Genomic DNA, 16,133 nt, shown 5'->3' on the forward strand with positions numbered 1-16,133 from the left:
GACTAGGAAACAATTCAAACCAACGTCCTCCATGAGGAATTATTTTATGCCGTTCCAGAGCAATAAAGACGTGAATGGCAGTGTAGTCTTCAAAAAGTCAACGGGAGCCAAAGATGTGATAAAATCTTTATATGTTGGTTTAATTTCTCATTTTGAGCGAATTACTCCTCTTGGGGTCCGTCAGATGTTCATAAAAATGCTTTAGTTACAGTCAGTTATTTTCATGAGGTAAGGTCTTCGAATGGTTAACGAAAGTCGAAGTGATTAAAACTGGAGCTTAATTTGTATGAATTGCTAGACATATTTTGAAATGTATTTAAATCGCTATTTCGTAATGCAATTATGTTCAAGGTTTATATATATATATATATATATATATATATATATATATATATATATATATATATATATATATATATATATATATATATATATATATATATATATATATATATATATATATATATGTATATATGTATATATATATTACGTCTATTTATAAATGATTTTCACACACCTGACTGACTAAGCGTTAGGTAAAAGTATTTTCATTCTATATTGTACAATTTTAAGAGCCTTTGAAAATTGTACAGTACCAAAGTTCGACAATCTTGGGAAATTTTTCAGTTACGTCATGAAACACATTTGATGTTACTTTAAACACTGCAGATTTGCATGTCCTTTTTGCGCCTTGAACTAGCTGACTGGCTTGAAGCTAAAGCGTCTAGCACGGCTTAAACGTACGTCCCCATCCTTCAGCTTTTAAAAAGAAAAGAATACTGAATATGTATCTTCATATGAAGTTATTAGTTTAATTTTCAGTCGCTCAATGAAATAGTTATCATAATCACGTTAGATATATCGTTTGACAACGCCTATGCATCATAGCATCTTGAAATCTGACAAAACGGTGTTAAAAACTAGTTTGGATTGATACAAGAGTTAGTAAGCATATCTGCTGTTAGACTGAACCTGTAAAGCGTAAAATGTACCGGATAAAACTTCCACAAATGCCTAGCACATGCGAAGCCACATGATAAACGAAGCACTGTTCGATATTACTCTAATATATGTGCTTAGACTCAGCCTACAAAGCGTAAAATTTACTGGGTAAAGCTACCACAAATTGGTCAGCACAAACAAAAACCTTATTCGCGCCTAAACAAAACCGCATGCGAGTCTACTTTAGTCAGTCCAGGACCCTGAGTCAGTCAAGCTCTCTGCGCTGATCACGATCCCGAAACGGAAGGCGGTAAATAAGCTAACTCAAGTTAATTATTTTTCCTTCCAGGCGGCGTCTACCACTTGGGTGAAGAACTTGCTACTGCTGGCAGGCGAAAAAGTGCTCAACAAGAGCTTCCACGGGCGGGTGCGAGAGCTGTACCCGCGGCCGGACAATAAGGAGGAGGAAAAACAAGTTCTAGACTCATCCATGAAAATGATCATTGTCAGGCATCCGCTGGACCGATTGCTGTCAGCATACCGGTGAGAGAGAGAGAGAGAGAGAGAGAGAGAGAGAGAGAGAGAGAGAGAATGATATTAATGGTTCCAATCCGGTTATGGTTCTTCCCGTTTTGAATGGGTAATGTGATGGAGCACATTCTGACAAAGTGCGCGTCACTGACGTCTGATGTTTTCAGAGAGAGAGAAGAGAGAGAGAGATGATTAATGGTTTCACCTCGGTTAACGTTCCCCCGTTTTGAATTTTAATATGGTGTACTTTCTAACAAGGCGCGCATCGCTAACGTCTGCTGTTTGGAGGGAACAGTGCCAATCTCGCTCTGGGATCGAACACGGCTGTAGTCATTGGCACTTACAGAGAGAAGACGCTTTGAAAATCCCACTCCTGCAAGTTTTCTTCGGCACGGAACCCCCTGCTGAGGTGGGGGAAACCCATTAAAACTGGCAGCTGTGCAAACCCCACTTTTTGTAGCATAGTCATTTGAATGCCACGAGACCACTTATTCAAGTGTCTCTACATCTCCACGCGTTCCCTATTCCATTATCTCTTCTCTCTCTCTCTCTCTCTCTCTCTCATACCACACACACAAATATAAACTGGAAATCAGCAGCACTCAAAGGTTTGTGAGTAGCCCAGATCTGATTGAAAGAAATCCTTTGATTGATAATTAATTATTCCATACTGCACAGATGGTTGAACCTCCCGAATCAAGATACTGGCCTATAAATAATTGCGTTATCTCCCAAAGTTAACTGAAAGGAATTCAATCTTGAGCCTTAGTCACATGACCCCATCAAATGCTTCTTAGCCTAAAGCCCCTCTCGCAAAAAAAAAAAAAAAAAAAAATGAAATCTTTAATTTTCTAGGAGAAAATATCTCGTACACGTAAAGAAAACAAATAAATCATAAGCACGGGTGAAGCAAAGACCTTCGTTCACTTCGCCGACAGGTTAAAAGAAAAAAAAAAAAAAAATTAGAACCGAGTCTTACTGAGAATGTTCTTCATGAAAGATACCCCTGAAGCTTCACGAGGCGTGTACGAGCGTGGTCAAAAAAAAAAAAAAAAAAAGAAAAAAAAAAAAAAAAAAAAAAAAAAAAAACACCATACCTTTAGGAACTGGATTTGTCTCAGTGGACCAAACCAGCTGGTAAAAAGAAAATTGTACTAAGTGAGTGGGACGGTGCCAAAAAATCATTATAATAAAAAGTAATGACAATAAAAGTGTACAAAGAAACGTACCAATGGTATCTTTAACGAACGAATTGTTTGTGAACGTAGTGAACATTTTGCATTCCATAATCTAGCACATTGTTTCTCAAACTTTTTTCAGGAATCCAGATGGATTCCTAGCGGTCCCCCTCCCACCCCCGATACGCACTTAGTATTTATTTTTTGTGGGGGGCGGCGGTCGGGGTAGGGGGTTGCTTCAAATTTCCAAAACAAGAATATTATACACAAAGATTTTATTTTTCACAAATAATACTTGATTTAGTCTTTTTTTTTTTTCTTCTTCTTCAATTACTGTCATGGGATAGATGTGCTTGGTGCAGGGATACCAGCTTCTAAAAAATCAGACTGGAACTCACAAAGAACAAATATGATGTGTGAAAGGCAATAAAATACATCTTCAACTTGTTCCACAATACTGGATAGAAGTCGGAGATTTTGTTTTTTGTTTTGCAACCGCAAATCTTGCTATGATTTCTTGAACTTTGGCCTCAATGCGATGTCGTGTTGGATTGAAACCGTTTCTTCTTCTGTCTCTCCGGTTTCCTCACTACTGACATCTAGGAATGGATTGATTACCCTTTCTGATATTTTAAGAAATGAAAGATCATGAATTTGATTTTGATTTGATTTGATTTGTATAGATTATGTTGAAATTATGCCAAGCACTGGGGCAACTAAGGCCATTCAGCGCTGAAACGGAAACTGACAGTAAAAGGTTACAAAGGTGTAAACAGGAGGAAAACCTCAAAGCAGTTGCACTATGAAACTATTGTTAGGAGAGGGTGGACAGTAAGACTGAAGCAAGAATAGAACGGAGGTACGTAAAAGGAATGACATTACCACCCCAACGCCCCTTTTGCCCCCCCCCCCCCCCCCCCCCCCCCCCCCCCCCCCCCCCCCACCCCCCCCACCCCCCCCCCCCCCCCCCCCCCCCCCCCCCCCCCCCCCCCCCCCCCCCCCCCCCCCCACCCCCCCCCCCCCCCCCCCCCCCCCGGCATATCAATACACCGCCCCGCCCACTTTGGGAACCATTGGTTTAGCAAATGTGCAGGTCGAATCGCTGTATGATACCGTGTTGAAAATGTATTATATTGAAATCTAATTATTATAAAACTTCCTATTAGAAAGCTATAAAAAAAACTTTTAAGCTGTATTTACAAAATAAGATCTCCTTTACGTATAATTCCGCTTTTAAACAAAATATACATATTTTGAGCACATGAGACGTTTATTCATTATAATTTGTTTGAGTTTGTAACTCTCTAGATGACCTCAGCCTCTTCAACGTCAAAAAATCAAATTTTGTTGGATTAAACGAAAACAATTTGAAATAAATGCGCTAAAGTGACCGTTTTCTAACATTTCTCTTATCTATAGAGAATACTAGGTTATAACAAAGAAAAATCTCTTGGTAGAGCGATATATAATTTTAAAAATGTTTTTTTTGGTACAAAATTTCAGTGATCGTTCAAAATCATAAAAAAAAAGCCCCAAGTCAGGTTTAAGAAGTCGGTCCTGCTCATGTTAAAAGTTTCCTATTGCAAAAAAATAAAATTAAAATAAAATGCAAAAAAAGAAAAAAAAGTCAAAACAAAGACTCATGCTTCTTGGCTGTAATTGAATCACCCCCGACACCTCTCTCTCTCTCTCTCTCTCTCTCTCTCTTTTCTCTCTCTCTCTCTCTCTCTCTCTCTCCGGTCACAATCGTGGCTTTGGTCTGAAGTGTGCGTGACAGCCGTCGAATTGAAGTCTTCAGGTTCTCTCTCTCTCTCTCTCTCTCTCTCTCTCTCTCTCTCTCTCTCTCTCTCTCTCTCTCTCTCACACACACACACACACACACAAGGTGATTTAGCTAACTGGGTAGTACCAGCACGGAGAGAGAGATCAGACAAATGGTTGCAATATCAAGGAGAGAGAGAGAGAATTTTCACACGCAAAAAATACGCAAAACGAGATCAACCAAGTGCTTACAATAACAAGGAGAGGAAGAGATACAGAAAAAAATGGAGATAAACAAATTAGTGGGGCTAGACTGATAGGTAACAGGGTGCAGAGAGAGAGAGAGAGAGAGAGAGAGAGAGAGAGATAGGAAACGCTAAATGTTGACGAAGTCTGTGTTCAGTGAACAGTTATCAGTGAGACTTGAGTCTAAGTCTGATAAAGGCTATCTATCGGTCTAACCCATCCTCGGCGTTATCTGAACGGTTAAACTTTTGGTTCCCTTAAATTAACCTGACATTCAGATCTATGACCCGTAACAGCCAGTCCAGGATACCAGTTTCTTCCAAGAAAAGAAAGTTAGGAAAAGTGTCGAGCAAAAATTCCAAATGTTTTCTGAAAATGTTAGCGGTGTTGCCGTTGATTTTCGTTCGGGGTCACGTTTTTATTTTCCCATAATACTTAGTTTTAGGAAAAAATTTATAAAGAGCGGTAACTATAAGGAATAAACAATTCACCGACAGAAATTTCATCAATTTAGCCATTTTACCAAATTATCAAACCGATTCAAGCGTAACATTCTCAAATGAGCGATTATAACAGCACTGCAAACCTCACTTCCCGCTAAGCACAGATCGAGAAAATTACATTAATGACTCGGTAAGAGTTATCATTAAATTGCCACATCGGAGATCCTGAAAGAAGTATTACTATTGGAAGTATTGCTAACATTAAGAAAACGGTTTAGTGACCTTGGGAACTGTTCGAAAATTACAACATAAGTCTAGAGCACTCGGATGTACGAGACTAGGTTTTAAAGTTTTTTCAAGAACAACTGATGTTTCCTTTATTCTAACGTGTTAGGTGTTGAAATAAAAAGACTATATCAGTGGACGTCTTCCTTAATTATATTGTCTGATACTTACGTTTCACAAGATTATGCAAAATGTCTAAATGGTTGTAAAATAATATATCAACTTTGTCAACTGAAAGTTCTAAATAAGGCCAACAATTATAAATCACGCGCCATGGCTTTTAGGAGAATATTCAAACAGCAATTAAAAGGAAAATGTTCAAACATTAATAAAAATATCAGAAACTTTAAAATAAATCGACAGAAGTTTCGTTGTCCTAGTCTTAATCGGTAATGATATGCAATGTCTGGTCAGTGACTAGGGCACAGAACTTACTTTCCACCTGTGTGATTACCTTCCCGTTGTCTTCACCTTCAGGATTAGGATATCGATCTTTCCTGCCCTTCCGTGCTACTTCTGCGGTAGTGTTTGTTTTGTACAGTGATGCTCAAATGTCATGCAACATGACTCCATAGGATTTCGTTCAAAATTCACTAGCTGGCAACCGAGCATGCTCCATATATATGTATTATTTCAACGAGAAAACACGATTATTGCATACAATCAGGCCATAATATGTTTCATAAAGGTAAAATCTGCCATATATTTCAAAACTGTAAAAAAATGTCACATGTAACCAAATTTCAGAAAAACTCTTACGAAACATTTTCAAAACTTTCGCCTATTAATCGCTAAAGCATTTGACCAAAACGGAGTCGTCATCAAACCACAGTTCAAACGTTAAATATAAAAAACGAAATTTTTTTTTTATAATATTAATAATGCTTCCAAAGCAAGCATAAAATTTGAAATAGTTGTATTTGATTGCTTTTACACCTCAACGCTGAAAAAAAAGCCTTTACTTTATATGTGTTAGAGGAATGTTTGGATTTTCATACATAATTATTTGTTATATTTCTTAAACATTTCAAAATTGATGGCATACTAGCAAGAATTCGCCTCCGCAAGATATTATCCCTAGGCCTAGGTGTTAGGTTTCTAATCTTACACTTAACATTCACATCTCTCTATTAACATTTCTGGCCAGAAAGCAAAATGAGGTCATCTGCACATTCTTGTACTTCAAGTTACCTTACGAAAGAATTAATTATACACCAAAAGCGAGCAGAAGGACTTTTAAGAAAATAATATTTTAAACCAGTTGAAAAACAAGAGTTCCATACGCCTTGATATTAATACTTATGATATTTCGATTAATAGCCATCTTCTACATATACCAAAATCATAAATCATCTTTTATTCCTCAAAGAAACAGTAATCTCTATAAATAAATTCATTAGTAACATAGATTACATCTCAGAAGGCTTAGGATGATTTTTTAGGCCTATAAATCATTTTGCAATATACAGGCAGCTTAAACACAGCCGAAAACTTCAACATTCAAAGAAAACTGGTTGTAATTCATATTCCTATTGTATTCCTCAAAGAACAGGTAATCTCTACAAATAAATTCATCAGTAAAAGATTATATCTCAGAAGGCTTAGATTATATTTTTAGGCCTGTAAAACATTTTGCAACATACAGGCAGCTTAAACACAGCCGAAAACTTCCACATTCAAAGAAAACTTTTTAAATTCATAGTCCTACTTTGCAATAATTATTATGACTGTTGAGCTATTTTGCCGAATGTCACAATGCTGCAGACGTGTTATTTTGACCAGTCCGAGGTGCTGGCTTGTTAAGTGAGCTTTCATTGCTGACACCGCTAACCTCATCACACCGCACTTTGAACTGAGCAACGTAAAATAAAAAAATCCGTTCAAATCGCACAGATTACGAATTATACCAATGCATAAAAGGGATCATATCTATTCTACCATAAGGAAAATAGGGCTAGCTGCGAATTCGTAAACTTTCCGACATGTATGACATTACAAATGAAAAAAAAAAAAGTTTAGCACTACTTGGCAACGTTACGTTGAGTCTGAGAATCTGGACGAAACAAAAAGAATTATGTCGCATGAGATTTGAGCACCACTGTACAGTGCAAAAAGGGTCCTTTCTGTAGGCCCATCTGCAGAATGGGTCCAATGGCAATCAAATTTGCAAGTTCGTCTACTTCAGGCAGTCCCAGTTAAGCCTAAAGTCTATTTTAATTTCCATTTGCCACCGTATAACAAACATCTGAACTCTGAAGCTCAGTCAAGTTACGTAACGCATTCTTCAGCCGAACAGCATCAACGAATGAGCCATGTTGCCGCTTAAAAATAAAGAAAGAAATACAAAAATATCCATCGCACTATCAGGAAACAGTGTAGGTGACCGACCGTCTGAACCTTGTTAGTTGAACAGAAGTACTATCCAAGATCAGATATTACAGAAAATTGCAATACATGTCTCCTAACGGTTCACTTCTGCAGATTATCAAAACTAGTTTTCCACCATATGAACACTGCGATCATTTTAAAAGAGCCAAAAGACAAGCCTGTTTTAGCTTGCTAAGCCAGTTACCAAAATGGCAGTTACCGTAGGTATTTGTGATGTTAAAACGCTTCACCGGTTCTTTGTTGTCATTTTTAGAAATTTTTTTGCAAGTCCTGGTGTCATTTACTCGTAGTTCCCGTCACTTTTGAAATATCTTGAAGCTTATGCACCGTGATATGTCAGTAAGGAAGAGAGAACACACACAGAAGAAATCTTAGACAGGTGCAAAGTAATGTTAATTATCACCTCGGCAGCACGAGTTATCACCACTGAACGCCTGGGGCTAAACTGTCTGGAAAACCAATTTTCCCAAAGTATTATACCCAAGGTGCGGAAATTATCGTATTTGCGTCAGTATTATCGGACATTTTCCACCCTAAACTATCGTGGGTTTGACCTATATAGGCTTATTCTTATAGTCATTAAGAGATTAAAATATACATAGGCCTATAATTACTTTAATTCTATTATGAATTTTAGTGATACAAAAGCAAATCAACGGCCAATCGGTTAGCAGTGGCATAAATACTACGTGTGAAATTCAGTCAAATCATAAATGCATAATATTTGCATGGGATAGTAACAGGAATAGCCAGAAGTTTGGTTGGATAATCTAATAGTCTTAAGAATGTTTCATTCACATGACTACATGCGCATCTAGCTAATTTTTACAAATACTTTAAGCAAGTTTTATATACGAACTTATGTCCTTTTCCTTGTTTACATAGCATATGTTTTTTAATATGTATGTTATGATTATTGTGCTGATATGTCAACGATATATTTACTCGATACCAGCTTGTGGGAACCTTGTTTTAAGGGCTTCCACGGGACCGGGCTACTTTTGTTTGTTTGTTTGTTTGATGCTTTTACGTTGCATGGAACCAGTGGTTATTCAGCAACGGGACCAACGGCTTTACGTGACTTGCGAACCACGTCGAGAGTGAACTTCTATCGCCAGAAATACACATCTCTCGCTCCTCAATGGAATGGCCGAGAATCAAACCCGCGACCACCGAGGTGGGTTGCCAACACCATACCAACCACGCCACTGAGGCGCTGGGGCTACTTTTGATTCTCTGTGTCTCTGTCCATATTTCGGTTAGTCTGGGTTTCTTCTACATTTTAATCTTAGTGTTCCTTGCCTTAAGAATCAATTGTGTGCTGCATAATTACTTAGAAAATATACCACAAGGCCTATGTCAGTAAAGTAAACTATAAATCACAATTTAGAAAAATAAAAATTTTCCATTATTCTCACGAATTAATGAATTACAAAATAAGTCTCATTATCAGATTAGTAAAGACTACACCATTTGCATACAGTCATTTCACTTTCATTATCATAACTTTCATTAGGCCCATAGTCTTAAGCTACGCAGTCTTCCTCTTGCCCGAATTCAAATAAAATTAAATTGAGCTTCTCATGCCAGATTGTCATCTGTATTTGTTATTCTACATTCAACGATTAGCCTTTAAAGATATCTAAAAACTGGTTTGAAATTATTCATAGAAAAGATGTTTTAGCACTCCCTAGGCCATAAAGCTCATCAGGTTTAATTACAGAGATAAATTCGTCATCAGATGACGTCTGCCGATGATAAAAAAAAAGTGGCGTGGACACTTCCTAATCAACTGAAAACACTCCGATCACTTTGTTATCCACCTGAGCCAGTCGATAGACTCCGTCTTTCTTTTTGCGTTACACCCTGATTCCCAGTTAATGTGACAATTGTGGGAACGGATGTATCACATTTATCGCTTAATGGCTGTTGAGAAAATGTTCAGTCATCCTGTTTATGAGAAATGGGACCACGTTCGTAGATCGCTGAGCCATGCTTCTCTTTAAATATGTCAGACTTGTTAGGACCAGAGCTCTGTCTACTCTGTTTTTTTTTTCATCTGTCCATCGGCTGTGGGGTTTTTGTATGGTAACACTGCGTCCCGGGCTTTAAATAGTCACGCTACGTGTAAGTTTTAGGTATATAAAAGGATATCTGGGTGTACATTTGCAACTGAAAAGTGTTTTAATAATTTACTGTATGCGAATTACACCATTAATATTCGAAATAGGTTATTGTTATTATTGTTGAATGTAAGCTCCCTTTTCGGGGTGGCGAATGGAACAGCCAGACGCAGTGGCGGGAAAATTGCTTCTCTCGCTGTTCGCTACGGCAAGATGTCAACGGATTACTTCATTATACGTAAGTATATCAGTATGTACTGTTAATTTTTATAAAGTGCGTTTCAGCCAGATACGATATGATCGTAACTTGGTTAGCATCTGTTTGATGGAATTTGCGTCTGGCTGTTCCATTCGCCACCCCGGAAAGGCAGCTTACATTCGACAATAATAACAATATCCTATTTCGAATATTAACGGTGTAATTCGCATACAGTAAATTATTAAAACACTTTTCAGTTGCAAATGTACAACCAGATATCCTTTATTTACCTAAAACTTACACAGCGTAACTATTTCAAACCCGGGACGCAGTGTTACCATACAAAAACACCACTGGCGGATGGACAGATGAAAAAAAACAGAGTATAGTCTTCCCTAAGGCCCCCCATACACTTAACGATTGTCTGAACGACTGTCTGTATCGTTCACAGAAACACTGTGTATGGGCTTGTCTGAATGCAAAAGTGGGCGGAGCTTCGTGTCTGAACGATCTCAGCAGGAATCTATCACGACCAGGTTGCTAGCCAACGACTTAAGTCTGTCAGACACAAATCGTTCAATGTATGGGCTTGTCTGCCGATATAACGCTTTCGCGCGCGTCTCTTCTAGAGATGATACCATGCCTTCTCGAGACAAAATCTTTGTTCAGAGTTTTCAGACTGAAATCGGTGCGGAGATCGTTCATACTGTATGAATAGTGTGTGTGTGTGTGTGCGTGTGGGTCGATAACGACAATCGTTCAGTGTATGGGGGCCTTAGACCTTAGTCTAGTTGAAGATCCGGTTTATGCGTCGGAGGGTTTCTCTACCGTGCTGTCTGGAGCTTGGAGGCATTATTCCTCCAAGGTCTGGAGGCGCTGTGATAAGGATGTTTATGTACTGAGAGTTCCACAAGGCGTCTCGAAACTATTGCTTTTATCATTAAAAGAAGAAACCCTGAATTGACCTCTTCGGTAACTTACATTCTGCTGATACTGGCATACCTTTTTTTTATATAAATTAACTATATGATTATACACTAAGCCACTTTAGATGAATGAACAGCCATAGAGAGATTATTACTCAAACAAATTTTATGAAAACATGCGCGGTGAGAGAGAGAGAGAGAGAGAAAGTGCATTGCAACGCTATTCTTGATATTATGGAGCTCCTTTCCCCGGAATAATTTCAAATAAATGAAGGATGTATACATAGACCACATCCCACGTGTGTCAAACACACAAGCTCCTGTGAAATGTTTAAAGTGGATTAACCTATGGCAGTCGGTAACTTCAGAGAAAGTGGGCGTGGCTTATTTATCGGCTATGAATGGGTGGATCTCTAGTATCTAAGATCACTATGATATTCAACGTTTCCTAGAGCAGAAGATGGTGTTTCGAACAACATCGTTTATCATATCAAAGGCAGCCTTATCCGTCATTGGATAAACCCAAATTGATCATAGCAGATATGCGAATATATGTTTAGGAATTCTCTCTCTCTCTCTCTCTCTCTCTCTCTCTCTCTCCTCTCTCTCTTCTCTCTCAACTATGCAAATGAAGAAAGACTTGAGTAGTTGTAATCCCAAACAATTCCCTTAATGCAGTAAACAATACAACTTAACATTGAGATAGTCGAAGACTTTTGAATATGCGATGCAAACTTCCTGTAGTTCAAGCTGTCCTTATACCAGCACGATCCTAAGCCCTCATCCCTGATATTCACGAATCCTGAATTCTTATGCAATAGACGCATCACTAACCCTCTCCCCCTCAGCAGGAAGGACCCACCCATTACTTCGTTCTTTAAAGGAGGGCGTAGCCGTGGCTCCCGCTACTTTATGCCCGGAGTGAATCGGAATTATCAAAAGCTGGAGAGCGAGTGGTTATTTGTGGAGTAACCTAAACAGCCTTTGCTGGCCAGTCAGTATTCCCAAGGGCTGCTAATAGCGGACCCTTCATAGCAAATGCATTCTTGTGCTTCTTGGGAAGGTTTCTAGAGCAAATGTTACGGCCACAGCAACATTGCAAGGCGTTCGGATACGTATTCACATCAGACGTGAAATTCTTATAGAAATTGAAGTTCTCAAATGCTGCATTGCTTCGTAATGCATATTATACGATGTTTTAGGATCAACGTTTCGGTCTGCACTAGTAATGGAAGAGACTATGATCGGTTCTTATAACGACCAAGTTTTTATCTGTAATAGACCTACCGGACGCTCTCTGACCTTAATATCAATTCAGCTTATGAGGTGTTCATGGTACGATGGGTATTCTTAACAACTCTTTTTCATGCCGTTGTATTGTAAAACATATTTGTATATACAGTGGTTAATGTTATCAACGTTATGTTGCTTCATTTGTCATCTCCTAGTAGGCCTAATTTTCCTTGATATTTAATTTCCCGCGAATGTTTCTCCTCTCAGGGACAAAATGCTTCGAGTGAAACAAGCCTGTGACCCATACATCAAGTTGCAAAAGGACATCATAGAGAAATACGAAGACCCCAACGGAGACCCATTGCCGAAATCCACAGTCCTCATGCACGTAGGCTTAGATGGTACCCAGTGCCTGAACGAGGCCCTGGGACTAAACCTGACGGTGCCTTACGGTGCCAGGAACCCCTTGCTTGAAGTCCAGCCCACCAACATGACGTTTAACCACCCGACTTTCTCGCAGTTTCTCCTGAAAGTCAGGGATGACATTGCGCGGTTTTGGTGAGTAGTTATACTAACATTATCATTATTATGAAAAATTGCGGTTCTGGTGAGCAGCTGGACTATCAATATCATTTAAAAATCTTTGTTAATCTACACGAGTCTGTAACTTCCTTTCTCCTTGTCCTCCAGGGATACAAAGGGCAATTCCGGGCTGAACTTTCACTGGCGGCCATATTGGATCACGTGTGGCCCCTGTAAGCTGAACTATGACGTCATCGCTCATGTTGAGACCCTTGGCCCTGATCAAGAGTTCGTCATCCGGGAACTTGGTCTTCAAAATATTTTATATAACACCCGCGCACATGCTTCCAAGTAAGTTACACGCGCACGCAGACAAGCACAAATCAAATGTACCTACGCAATGTTAGTACTAAACTCATAATGGGGGCCGATAATTTCATAGCCTTAATTTAAGTGAATCTGTAAAATAAAGAAAATTCAGCCACATGTTATATCGACGAATTATATACATACGATATTGTTCTTCCTCTTTCTCTTTTGCAGTTTCGACAGCTACAACGATACCAGCAACGCCTTGGCCCACTATTACCGGCAAGTCCCCAGAAAGGTTCTACGGCAAATCGTCAAGTATTACAAACCGGACTTCGAGATCTTTGGTTACGATCATAAGTCGTTCTTCCTACTTGCAGAGGGAAAGACAAACCAGTGATTATAGTCAGAGGTGTGTGTTAGTGTCCTCTCTCTCTCTTTCTAAAGTTGTGCATTGGTCTATGCAGGATTGTGTGGGTCCTGGGTCTATGAAACGCTTTTGCTATAGTAGCTTCACATCAACCGTGCATTTGATGTCTAGGCCAGTCCCTTACGACGCTCCTGATTGGCTGTTGATAAGCCAATCACAGGGCTGGAAACTCTCAAATCTCTCGAGAGAGTTCACATAGGCAGGATGATTCTTCCATCTCTCCTGAGGGATGCGTCTTTCAAAAGCATCCCTCAGGAGAGATGGAACATACATCCTGCCTATGTGAACTCTCTCGAGAGACTGAGAGTTTCCAGCCCTGTGATTGGGATTATCAACAGCCAATCAGGAGGGCAATAAGGGACTGGGCTAGACATCAGATGCACGGTTGATGTGAATCTACCATAGTCTGTTGCATTTTTCATGAAAAGTGAAAGAAAATAATGGCCTTTTTAGCCATTTTATTGCTATGTATATCTCATGAATATTTCCTAATTATACATCAGTCATTAGTGGCGCTTGCAATGACAAATTGACGTTACAGAAGAGAGAAGAGAGAGAGAGAGAGAGAGAGAGAGAGAATTCATACATATCAGAATTATGCAAAACTAAACGCCACCTTCCTCGCTACACGTCATGGACCTCAAACAACAATGTGCTATGTATACGTTCCTACTTACCCGTGATACTGGCCATTGCCTGACTGTGGTCAGCTACTCGATCTTCTCTGCTATCTCCCAATTCCTTATTAAGGAGGGAAACGGAACCTAATATATTCACCACAAACGAAGGATCAAGGAGCAGCGTAATATCGTAAGCAACGGTCTCTTTCAACGCTCTTTATGTAAAACCACAAAATAACAAAGCCACCCCAGGGATCGTGAAGCAGCATCTATACCAAGATACAAGGAGAGTGGAATGATGCAGCGGCAACTTCATAAACAAATGAACATTAAATTAAACTTTCCCAAAAGGTCGAAGTCAAAGAATGTCAAGATGAAAAATAGAATAGGCATAGGTATACTACCTTTTTTCAGACATTTCCCGATTTTGAATAACCGGATCAATAATGTTTGATTTCCTCCAAGTAAGTCAACAGGACTAAAAGAAAAATTAAAAATGGGGAAATTAATTTTAATTAGATACGCACAGAGAGAGAGAGAGAGAGAGAGAGAGAGAGAGAGAGAGCGAGAGAGAGAGAGAGAGGAGAGAGAGAGAGAGAGAGAGAGAGAGGAGAGAGAAGGCATTCCCTTTATTCTAGCCTCGTATGTCTTTGCTTTTCACCTGTATTTATTTATTTATTATCTGGTGTTTGCATTATAATAATAGAATGAAGTATACGTATAGGCTATATTTGTTGTTACATGAGAGGCATGTGATTTTCCTAGTTAAGTTATTCTCTAAACAAGAAAGTATTTACATTCATAAATACATATTGTATTCATTACTGTGTAATGATTTATTCGGGTGAGAACTATTTCTTCCCCAAATTAAATTTCCAAGAAAAATATTTTTCTCAGTTTCTCTTCAACCAAGTGCTTATTTCGCTGGTAAAAACTGTAGTAGAACTATTTACAAGATATTAGATTAACCGTGCAATTAAAACCTTTAAATTTGCACAAGGCATATCCTGCGTTCTTCTTTGCTTCGAATATTACTTTATGCCTTGCTGTCGAACCTCCTTGAGTATATATTGACGCCGCAGCCTAAGTCTAGGCCTAGTTGTACTGTGGGCGTCAGACTTGGCGCCTCCAAAGGACTCACAAACGCGAGAGAGAAACCGGTTACGTGGTTCTCGGTGTCTTCTTCCTTGTTTTCTGCGTTAAAGAAACTGTCATTGTTTCTGCCTCAGAGGAGAATCCCATGTTCAGTCACCGTAGCACCTAAGTGTTTCGGAACAAGAAATAGTTCAGAGCCTTCATTAACTACTATAATAGTATTCTGTCATCGTCGGTTACTTCTGCAGTCATGCACTATGGCGCAAATTTAAGAGAAAGGACCTCAGGCTGGTTTGCTATTAAGAAAGAGGAATAAGCTAAGGAGAATTTGCTATAATTAGAAAATAAAGATACGCCACTCCAAAATTTTTTCTTTTCATTGAATTAGTAATAACGAAAACTCGTCATAGGCACAAAACAAGATTAAAAATGACTCCTTACATCCTAGGTATAAATGACTCCTTACATCCTAGGTATACATGAGTCTAAAATCTCCTCAGTGACCAAGATCCAACGATATGATTGTCCAACTCTTTTGTGAGCACTGTAAGTTAGTGCATATTGAGTCTATTATTTAACAAATTACTTGGCAAGATATTAATTTATGTAACTGATTAACAGGCTCATATTCCCAGTATGGATATTGCATTTACTTGGGATCTTATAAAATAGGGTTTGTTTAGTGGTGATTTTTGTGATTTTCCAGAACGTCTGCTAGTTTGAATACAAGCAATTTTCAACCATTTAATTCTAGGTATAAGGCTGATAGTAATATTCTTCATTTGAAAGCACTGGTAAATATCAGCAATATATTTTTTTTACTAATCCTCTGTTGTCAAATTTTACAATTCGTTACTTTAAATAATCATGATGACGCTTTATAAAGTAGACACCGATAAACA

The 16,133-nt window shown here is 38.7% G+C and overlaps 1 protein-coding gene across 1 annotated transcript; it reads left to right on the plus strand.

Moving 5' to 3' along the window:
* The first annotated feature begins 1,296 nt into the window (after positions 1-1,296).
* On the plus strand, positions 1,297-13,714 carry LOC135210486 (carbohydrate sulfotransferase 10-like). The gene is made up of 4 exons (XM_064243374.1): positions 1,297-1,485; positions 12,523-12,813; positions 12,946-13,128; positions 13,321-13,714. The coding sequence occupies exons 1-4, from the start codon at positions 1,433-1,435 to the stop codon at positions 13,484-13,486; spliced, it is 693 nt and encodes a 230-aa protein (XP_064099444.1). The 5' UTR covers positions 1,297-1,432; the 3' UTR covers positions 13,487-13,714.
* The last annotated feature ends 2,419 nt before the right edge of the window (positions 13,715-16,133 follow it).

This window comes from Macrobrachium nipponense, chromosome 39, assembly GCF_015104395.2.
Source record: "Macrobrachium nipponense isolate FS-2020 chromosome 39, ASM1510439v2, whole genome shotgun sequence".
Lineage (NCBI taxonomy): Eukaryota > Metazoa > Arthropoda > Malacostraca > Decapoda > Palaemonidae > Macrobrachium > Macrobrachium nipponense.